The following is a 10,638-nucleotide window of genomic DNA, read 5'->3' on the forward strand; positions in this document are numbered from 1 at the left end:
CAGGCCGTAAAAACTTTGCCTTTGTTATTATCCCGCTCGTGGAGCTTAAGCAGCCGGCAATTACCGTTCGAGTGGCTTCTGAGATTCGCCACGTTCCGGGACTCCCGACTCCCTTCATGGTCTTTAAGTAATGTTTTCGTACTCGAGGACCCAAGGTCTCAAGGACTCGAGGACTGCCCCATGTGTGCCGCCGTCGTGTTTTTTGTTTGTCTTTCGCCGAATGATGGATTAGGGTGATGAGTTAAGGACCCTACTGCTGTTGTCTTAGGACAAGTAACTTTTCGGCCTTCTGTTTTCTGCAATTTAGTGCGGCCTAAAGGTGGGAGCCACATTTATTGCCTTTGTTATTTTTCTGATATTTGCCCAACTTATCATCCCTTCAGGTTCATAGTTATAAGTTCTTAAGAAACGCGTATATGGTAGATACATATTCCTAGCTCTGCTAACTAATCGAAGTCTTTTTCTGATTATCTGTATATCAAATTCTCACCTGTTGCCTGGGATTGCAGTGATTCTCAAAGCTCAATATCACAGGGTATTCGGATGTTTTAAATGCACTCTCTGCGATGGCCTCCAGCACGTCCTTGGCAAATATCTCGGGCACGAACGTATAGCCGTGGACAATGACCGGCTCCTCGGTGCGTCCATTCCAAAAGTCAAGCTCAACGCATCTGCAATAAAGCGGGTAAGACAGAGGGACACAAGTTGAGAGTGGTAAAAGCAAATGACAATTTCCTACTTTTCACTCTTTATTTTCCTTTTCCCAGAGTCATTTCCCATTTCCCTCTGTAAATCGCTCGCAAAGTACCGAATGCATTCTGACAGTCGTACAAGCGGAGAATAAACGCAAAGTAACAACTTCTGCGTCAATAAATTCTGTGATGTGTGCATCGTCGTCAGAATCATCGTTGTCACTGGCAGACGAAATGAGAGCACACGCAAAGAAATAGTCCTTCAAATCGATTCAATTTAGGATCATTGTCCTGGCAGAACTCCAAATACTAATTATCAGAACATTGGGAGCTATAGGTTTAAACACGGATAGTCGGTTTCGTTATTTTTGTGTAAAATGAAGTTATTTAGTTTTCAAACCTAACAACTGGCAGAGAAATAATGTGAACATTAAGCAGAACACGTTTTGTTGATAGCCATGTGTTGTATAAAACAGTATGCATTTACATTTTACGACCAACTTTAAACTTTTATGGTCAACGGAACTTAACTACAACCGATTCTGTTATAGCCTTTTCTTTAAAATGTTGCACAGATTAAAGTTAATGCTTTTGTTATGGGAAAACGGTATAATGATTTTCAACACTGCCAAAGAATTGTTTCGACTGCAAGAACTTATTTTCCAAAATTGCCAGGAGAAGAGGACTTGCCTCTTGATGTTTTTTTGTAGTGTATGTAGTTTCCATTGCCGGAAAACAGCACCTGATGTTTTAAGTGAATGCGAGAGAGTTTCTTTTCTATGTGTGCGTTTCTCTGCTGAAGGCCATGCACACACATACGTCGGGATAAAGGTCATGGCCAGCACTCGAGCGAAGGCAGCTGACCACATCAATTGCGTCATTTGCATTCCACCGAGTGACCCGCATCCGGATTAAGCCCGCAACCCAGTCCCAGCTCACCTGCATCCCGCCAGGAGACACTGCCTGTAGATCTCGACGGAGGACTTGCCCGTCAGCTGGTGACCCGTCAAGTAGGTGTTGTGCGAGGAGTTGATGAAGTAGTGCGACATCGGCTGGTCCATGTCGTCGCAGAGATCGAGCTTGTTGGGCGCCATGATGGGGTTGTCGTCGCCCATTAAGTACCTGTGGAGGGGAAATGAAGAGGATTAGTCACTTGCCAACGTGGAGATGATATGGGGGATTCTGGGCTAAGCCTATGCGTGACACTAAGCTGTGCCGAGTATCTCAGGTTTTGTAGTGCGAAAATGTACTTGAAGAAATTAAGGTAAAACGATATTTGAATATTTAACCAGCAACATATTTATCCATTTTCGGGCTGATAACGTTACCAACTTAAGTCCAAATTTTAAGGCAGCAGTCGGAAACGTCATATTAAGCGGGCATAGGAAATAGCTCTGCTCAGCCTCTGCCGGCACACGCACAGCGTACAACAGCAGTCGTCACACACACATATGATCCAAAAAGTTTATTTATTATAATCGTTTCCCTTCCTATTTGCTTAAACTGCAGCTAACAATTGTTTTTTCTTCTATTAAATGTTTCTGCGTGTAGGCCCCCAGTGAAATTCGCGGCATTCGGCGGCAGCTGAAGTGTTTGAGCAGCTTTGCAGTTTCAGCTGAAGGTCGCGTCAGTTTGCGCGTCGTCCTTCGCCTCCTTGGATGCCTTGCCTCCTGGCTGCAACAGTAAACTGCGAGTTTTCACGACTGCTAAGCCACTCAGGGCGGACTAGAGTCCCCTGACAGCCATACCATTTCCCATTTTTCCGAGAGCAAGAACAGCGCCACGTCAAATTCATATGCATATGCATATGCACTCGCACTCGAGAGGTCCTTCGAGTGACTCTAACAGCCCCGAACAGCTTGCACTGCGCCTGATAAGCTGTCACGCCCAGAAGGGCTCCCCAAAGTGAGTGGATGCAGTGCCCCCACATGGCAGGCACCTCCTCCTCCACTGCAATCCCCTGCAGCAACAAGTCAGCTCACCTCAAAAAGCCATCCAGACTGAGCTGGCCCTTTTGTGCGTTGAATTTGTTGGGCTCGTACTGCTGGATGAGCTCCTTGGCGCGGGCGGGATTGGCGTACGGGTAGAGGATCTCGTTTAGGCGGGGATCGCGCTGCGTCTTGTTGAGGAACTCCACTAGCTGGGCGATGGACATGCACTTGCGCTTGGAGTTGCCAACTCTGTGGGAGAGAACGTCATCATCGAATGAGGATAGATTATTAATTTTCCTATTCCGAGACTAAAAACACCTTTTTACAAGTGGCAAATATGTCTGATTACTACTTTTCAAGCGCACTTACATGCTGTCAAAGAGCCGCTCAACCTCCGAGCGCTGCGTGAGATATTTGTACAAATTGTAAAAGTCCTCGAATTGAAATTTGGTCACCGATATGCTGTCGACCTTGCCCGACGGCAAACCGGTCACGTCCAGCGCCTTCTCGACACGTTTGCGATCCTCCTTGTTCTGGGCGAAAAGTTTTATGATGCTAAAGTGGTCACGACCAGAATTTGACCGGTGGAGTAGGCAGCACGGTTGGATGGCAGACAATGCGGCGTTGGTTGATGAGGTTGTTGTCGTCGTCGTAGTCATCATCATCGTGGTCGCCAGTGATGCATGAGCCACGTTCCGGGAACAGGAGCAGGAAAAAGGGAAATTGCGAAATAGAAATTGGCGTAAATTTCAATTTTCAGCTCAACGTCGATGGCTACACTTAGCAAATATTTGTCAAGTGCTCAGACGCACAATGCACAAGAGCCAGGGACCCGAACCGAACCCGAAAGTTGGCCGGGATCCAGGACCCAGGACATTGAGCGTTGATGGGAGTGTAGTAGTGGGAATGGGGATAGGTATTGGTATTGGGTTTTGGGTTTTGGGGGCTGTTTTCAATTACTTTTTCACTGGTATGCGACCGCTCTTGTCCACCTGCAGACACAGTTTGGTGTGGGCCTTCTGCAGGAACATAATCGCCGACCCATTGAGCTGGGCCAAACTGTAGGCCAACTTGATGAGTCCGTCCGACCAGAGCTGCGAAGAGAATGGGAGACCAGAAATGGATTAAAATAAGTGGCAAGTTGGGTGGTCGAGAAAGATGGAATAGAACCCGAGAAGTCTGCATTTGTGTAATATTTGCGTAGGGGTAGGCTTTTTCACAATTTTCTTAGTATTCTGTGCAAGGGATTTCAGTAAACTGAAAGGTGGATTAAAGTGAAAAGGGAAGTTGTGAAACTTTTCGATTTAAAACCTTACACTCTCTTAGGAGTTTATTTCTTAAATGGTCGGGGAAGAACAAAAAATATTATTAAATTATCAAACTTAGCTTAGATTTAAACAACCGATGTTATCCTTTACTAAATATAATAATCAGAAGTACAAATTGATTGCTGCAATTCTGACAGTTTTTGTCTGTGCTTTAAAACGACCTTGATTAACGTTTGATTTAACTATTTCTTCAAGAAATTATTTAATTGAAGTAATTCTGACAGTTTTTGACTGTGCTTAAAAACGACCTCGATTAACATTTGCTTTAATTATTTCCTTCAAGGCCAAATAGGGCTGGGAATATTATAAGGAATAACACAAGGCGAAAGGCAAACTTTTGATTAATCCATTTACCAGGAATCACCGTGAGCAATATTTGCCCAAAGTTGGCTTCCCAGAATTTAATTAACCCAAAGCGCTCCGTAACATACTGCCGGGGCGTGATTGGCTCATGTAAAAGGAATCTCTGAGATATTTTATCGGCGGCAACACGGGGCGGATGCGTGATGCAGGCCGCAGATTGATTGTATAGTCAGTCAGACAGAAGAGCGTGCAAGCCCGTTGCCCATTTGGCGGCCATTTCAATTTCATTCCAGCCTTTCCTTTCCGAAACTATCGTCCATTCATGTGTATTTACGGCCAATATTGTTTATTTTGTTTGGCGAAAATGCCTTGTGAAAAGTTTATGAAAATTTCGACATTTTCATAATTCGATTTTCCTTTGTTGCCGTTTCTGCGGTTCAAGTTGCGTTTGTTTATTTCGGGAATGTCCGCGACGCGTGCCAAAAATAATAACCACAACAGCACGGTCTCTGGCTCGGGGCTGCTGACCATTGATAAAATAGAACATTGATTTCGGGCAAGGTCAATCCAGGGCAGTGGCAGACATGAGGAATGGACGACAGACGGTGGACTCCGGACACTGGACACGCCCTTCGGACGAAAATCAATAAAAGCGCCGTTGAGTGGTCCATAATAATTTTTACGCGCCTTCGGCGACCCACTAAAAATAGTCAAAACGAGAACGCGAAAAAGCATAGGTGTGTCGTCGGGAGCAAAAAACGGCAGTGGAAAATACATAAAAAGAAAAAAAGGAGGTTGGGCGAATTCAAATAAAGTTCGGGAAAACCACTGAAAAATTACAAAACATTCTATAAATGAAGTTTTTTAATTTTAGATTCCTTTTTTAAACAGGAAATACTTCAGAGACAATATTTTAAAATGGCCTACACACAAAAATACTATTGGGTTAAATATACCTCTACACACCTCTATTAAAATAGTTTTTAACCTTTTTTGTAGTTTAGAACTATCCGCATTGTTAAATTTTACCCTTAATTTTTTTGTTTGTAGATATCGCTTTACTTTTCTTCACCTTCAATAGTTTCTTTTTATACGAATTCGATAATTTTTCCTGGTGCACGGTAGCCGACCATTGTGTCCATCATTAGCGTTCCCCTCTCGACACAATTCCCCGAATGACTTGGAACTCGAAACTGGGCGTGTGTATGTGACCCACAAAAGCTAAATGGCTTCTCCCTTCGATACTTTCCAGTTGTCATCGAGTTGTCACATGCTATGGGTACTACTTCAAAGGGAGGAGGATTGGTGGACTTACCTGGGCTATGTCCCGCCGGGTGCAGCAGAAGTTCACGAACGTCATGTTGACAAAATCGGAGCCGTGGCACACCGTCACCGTCTTCTCCTCCAGCGTGTCCTGCGGGCCCAGCGTCACAATCTGGCGCAGCTTGTTGTCCTGCAATCGAGAGATGAGCATGGCGGTTATTAATTACCAAATGACCAAAGGGAAGGGGGATCGGGAGACATTGGTGGACGGTTCGCGCGCGGAAAATGAAGTTTTATGGCCCGGCAGTCGTAAATGGAAGTCATATCCTTGCGCGCTAATCCTGCGAGTGCAGCAAAATTCATTTGCTCGCCTCGTAAACCAGACAAACAAACACGATTCCCGAGCTCAACTGACCGGGGTGCCATATTTCAATTAAACGGCACAAATGGATTTACGAGCCCGCGAGAACGTGCATCCTTTGCCAGGGGTAGACCCCCCAACCAAGTGAACCGAACTGAACTGAGCTGAACTAAAGGGAAAGAAAAAAATTTCGACTTGCGAGCCAACTGGGTTAAATGCAAATCAGCCCGCGACACAAGCAGAATGAATAGAAAGAGTTGCATTTGCGGACTTTCCAGACAAATGAATACTTCTTGGAACTTTGTTGTAGCTGGGAAGTTATAAATAAATTATTTTAAATGGAGGCACTTTCAACCGACTGTAAAGTACCTTTTATGTAATACATTGATCTGGAACTTAAAAGACGGGCATTTCAGTGCCTTTCTAACAGTTTAACACTTACGCCCTCTTAGTACTGGGCTTAAAAACGTATTTTTCCGTCAACCCAAAAGTCCATCTCTTAGTCCATTCCATAGGAGCGGGGCTGAGACCAGGATTATCAACGTCCTTTCGAATGCATGACACATAGTTCGGACACAGGACATGGGACATTGGACGGAGGACAGTTGACTGCAATAAGGGAGGACAGACTTTGGGGCGTTATACTTGAAGCGGAAGCCGGAGCATGAATTTGGCATTAACTTTGTGGCCGCCACGTCCTGGGCGAGGAGCGTGTGTTTGCCTGTCCCCCTGCAGCGCTTCCGGCGTTTGGGACATTTGACAAACTGCCCGGGTGCCCAGGGTGGACCTTATCGGCAGGCAGTTTACAACGGGATGACAGGACGGAGACCGGCAATGTTATCTTTTGTGCTAGCACATCGAATGCACAAGCTGGGGAATAAAATTCTGGCAGATGACTTCAATGCTCTTAAATGTCTGAGCCCTGATCTGACCTGAAAGCGTCTTACGGTCGAGACCAAAACCAATCATGGTCAGTGCTAGCCACTGGAAACATTACTACTAATAGTTTTGAATGATCAGCGAAAGGTATATAAATAAAATTATCTTCTTTAGACAACATAAATATTTCAATTTATCTTACTCGGCTTATAAAGTAAGCATCTTAAAAGTTCAGAATACTAAGTTCTACGTCATATGTTGTGAAGGGGACTAAACATTTTTGCTTAGTGCACGCAAATCGATCCCTTAATAAGCTTTCCTGGTCAGCAATATTCCAGGCTCATGGATGGATGAGGTGAGCAGCTGAGTCGACTAATTGAAAGGCTTCCCCCCACAGCCCCCATTAAGGCGTCGTTTCGACGGTGATAAATGGGGACTCACCTATGCTGGAAAAACAGGGCGGGGAATCCCCGCTTGGCTGCAGGCCACGTTTATCTGCCAGCGTCATGATTCGCTTTTAACTAAAAACTAATTCCGGCAAATTTGTCGCTCTGAATAATGTAAATGGCTTTCACCGCCGGAGCTTCTGTCGCTGGCTCTCCGGGTTTCTCTGCCACGGGACTTCTCTGTCCGGATTTTCGGAACGGCACCGTGCGAAGCGTAAAGCGGAAATGACTACGGCGATTATCTTAATTGCTTCTCACGCTTCGCGCTCGGCACTCACGCGCAGTTCTCCGCCCACTCACGGCCCCCAAAATCCTGCGACTCCTTTCTGGCCTGCTAATCCTTTTGGCTCTGCTCGAAATTTGAATATTAAGAACGCTCATTATGGACCAAGGAGGGCAGGGGGTGGGCCGCAGGATGCTCGTGATAATTTTAGACAGCCCCCAAAGCCCAGTTATTGATTTTTGAAGGTGTTAATCAAATACTACTCAACGCCGTATGACACTTATTGGAAAACCAATGAAATAATTTATTTATTGTGCCCGTATACTAGAATTGAGAAGTTAAGGCCAGCGACATCCACAAGGGTGAGTTCTAAACTTACTGTTATTAGGCTTCATCCCTTATAAACCTCTTGAATTGTTACCTAAAGCTGCCCGAATCGTAAAAGGATTGAAGTTTGCGTCAAAAATTCATTAACAAGCTAAATATCAAAACAAAAATACACAATTGCTCGACGAGCTAAAAAAAATTGTATATAAAATTTAAACGATTTTTTATATAAGCATTCCATTGTGTCCAACGAATGAAAAGGAAACTGATTCCATACCACAAAACTTTGGTCCACAAGCTCGATTCCGTAGGAAAATAAATAAGCTACACGTCACGGATTTCATGAACTATTTGTCATCTGTTTTGGACTACTACGACAGTAGTGTTCAGATAGTCGTAAGAACCAGATAGGGAAAAACCCATTTTTAATTTTACAAAATTTTAAATTTTTATTAAGGACCTCCAAAAAAAAAAGATAAAAACCCTAAATTACAGTCTCAGCCAATTCATCAAAAAAAGGGATAACTATGAGCAGCAGGCGATCGATTGGATCTTACCATGGTTCCAGGCGAGATTCCGTACACACGGATGCTCCGTGCAACCCATTTGACAACCGGAACTCTGAGGTGGTCCCCAGACCCTATGAATTGATGCGTCAACGGAACTGCAAGACGGAGAAATTCATTCCATTTGAGCGCTATCCCACCATTCGACCACCTGTGTCCAAGTGCAGCTACGACAAGACCAAGAACTGGCTGTCTGAATCGGTGGATCAGGGAGGATGTGAAGATATCAGTGCTAAAGCGCAGGACGCTATTAAGATCTGGAAGAATAGCCCGCACAAGAGCACTCTGAAGTACTATGGCGTTGCAAATGGGTCCTATCTACCGGAGGCTGTTAGATTTAACCGGACATTGACAAGCAGCCTTAAACACGCCAGTGGCTTAAGGAAACGAGTTCCTAGTCCACCGCTTGCACCTAAGCCCGCAAGACCGCCACATCCAGCTCCCCTGTGTCAACCATACATCCTCAACCGACAGGCCCTGAAAGCAGAGCTCCAAAGGATGCCCATTGCACGGCAGAAACTGCACCCCAAAGAGGCTTTTGGAACGCTATTCTGTGAGAAGACTCAGGATCCCATGGATCCCCTTGGAGTGGATGCGGCAACTACTAGAATGGTGAGTTTGAGAGAGGCCCTGGACATGGTCAGGCCGGAGAAGCCTCCAAAGCACGGCCTGAGACGCAATCACTGGTACTGCCCCGCCAAATGTGGCGAACGGGAGAACAAGTGCACCGACTACGAGTGGGCCAAGTACAAGTTGGACTCCCGACCCTACGATGAGGCCTTCCACAAGTGGTTCCTCGACCAGAAAGCTCCACCGGATAACGAGCCACACGACTACGATGAGCTCTATAGGCGATTCCAAGCCTGCTTCGAGGTGAAACCCCAACCAGATCCCGATTGCATGGCCATGGCGAAGTGCTGTGCGGATGTGATCAAGGAATTCAAAGAGGAGGGTGGTGGTGGAGCAGGTGGCGGAGGTGGAGGAGGAGCAGGTGGATGGGGAGGCGGTGAAGGTGGTGAAGGAGGCGGCGGAGAAGGAGAAGGTGGTGGAGCTGGAGGTGGAGGTGGTCCAGGTGGAGGCGGACCTAAGAAAGAAGGTCAGCCTGGTGGCCCAGGTCCTAGTCAAGGTCCTGGCCCTGGTCCTTCTCCAGGAGGTACAAATCGGCCAGAAAAAGCCAAAGAAAAAGGTGATGGCGACAAAGAAGATATAGAAAAGGATAAAACCAAGGATAAGGGCAAAGGTACTGATAAAGATAAGAGTACTGGCCAAGATAAAGATAAGACTAAGGAAACTGAAAAGGGTAATGATAAGGAAGGGGATAAAAAAGACAAGGACAAGAAAAAAGATAAGATTCAGGACCCAGATAAAGGTAAACCCAAGGATCCGGACCAGGAAGAAAAAGATAAAAACAAGAACAAGGGCAAAGGCAAGGGTAAAAATATAAATAAGGTTACCAACCCGGATGAGGAGACGGGATCGGGCAAGAAAAAGGATGTGAAAGATCCAGATCTGGAAAAACCGAATCCGCTTAAGCCACCGAAACCACCCAAGGAGCAATTCGAAAGCAACACCGATACGTCCACGCGGATTTTTTCCTCTCTGGACACCAGGGAATCGGATAAAGTGCCGATCAGACCAATTGAAGAACCATCTAAGGAGCCTCCGCCAAAAGGGGAAATTGAGGAGAAGCCGCAGAAGCCTCCAAGTAAGAAACCGCCCGGCAAGAAACCGCCCAATAAGAAACCAGGCAAGCCCAAGCCCCCGAAGGTCGACAAGGGGGAAAAGGATAAGGAGGAGGAGGCTGTGAAGGAGTGTCCCACTTGTCCACCAGCAGACTGCCCGTGCTCCATTTGCGACTGTCTCTACGCTCAGAAGCTGCCCGTTTCCCCGGCGATGAAAAAGGTGTTTGCCCAGGAGAAGGTTCGCAAAATGAGGGAGTACCTCCGGCAGATGCGCCACCGGGAGTACATGGAGTGCGCTGGCCAAAAGCCGACGGCTCCCCAGCACAAGGTGGACCCCATCAGCTGCGATAACTGCTTCTGCCAGGATCCCAAGATATCCGAGTACTGCGAGTGCCTGGGCGCCCTGCAACATCTGCAGCGGCTCCTGGGCAAGGAGCGCCATCCGATCGTCAACAACGAGCTGCTCTTCAACCTCGAAGATCTCCGCCAGAGGATCGCCCGGCGAATGTGCGAGTGCATCTGAGAAGTCTTTTTCGACCGTTTTATTGGCTTGTATCCTTTGACACATATGAGTGTTTTTTCCAAATTTGACAATTGTACAATAAAAGATCATTTTTAGCAAAGGTGCCGATGTATT

General features: G+C 46.1%; 2 protein-coding genes across 8 annotated transcripts in view; one reads left to right on the forward strand and one right to left on the reverse strand.

Annotated features, from left to right (window-relative positions):
• The window catches only part of LOC119547830 (1-phosphatidylinositol 4,5-bisphosphate phosphodiesterase classes I and II), a 46,965-nt gene that overhangs the window by 7,845 nt on the left and 28,482 nt on the right, over window positions 1–10,638 (reverse strand). For all 7 annotated transcript variants that reach the window (XM_037854855.1, XM_037854857.1, XM_037854859.1 and 4 more), the window contains exons 4-9: window positions 5,570–5,707; window positions 3,584–3,717; window positions 2,993–3,178; window positions 2,675–2,872; window positions 1,632–1,814; window positions 491–671 (exon numbers count right to left, since the gene is read on the reverse strand). In XM_037854855.1, the coding sequence (XP_037710783.1) occupies window positions 491–671; window positions 1,632–1,814; window positions 2,675–2,872; window positions 2,993–3,178; window positions 3,584–3,717; window positions 5,570–5,707 (1,020 nt within the window). The remainder of the gene's footprint in view (window positions 1–490; window positions 672–1,631; window positions 1,815–2,674; window positions 2,873–2,992; window positions 3,179–3,583; window positions 3,718–5,569; window positions 5,708–10,638) is intronic.
• LOC119547832 lies at window positions 7,916–10,601 on the forward strand. The gene has a single exon (XM_037854861.1). It carries the CDS (start codon window positions 8,281–8,283, stop codon window positions 10,522–10,524), a length of 2,244 nt encoding a protein of 747 aa, XP_037710789.1. The 5' UTR covers window positions 7,916–8,280; the 3' UTR covers window positions 10,525–10,601.

This window comes from Drosophila subpulchrella, chromosome 2L (assembly GCF_014743375.2).
Source record: "Drosophila subpulchrella strain 33 F10 #4 breed RU33 chromosome 2L, RU_Dsub_v1.1 Primary Assembly, whole genome shotgun sequence".
Taxonomy (NCBI): Eukaryota; Metazoa; Arthropoda; class Insecta; order Diptera; family Drosophilidae; genus Drosophila; species Drosophila subpulchrella.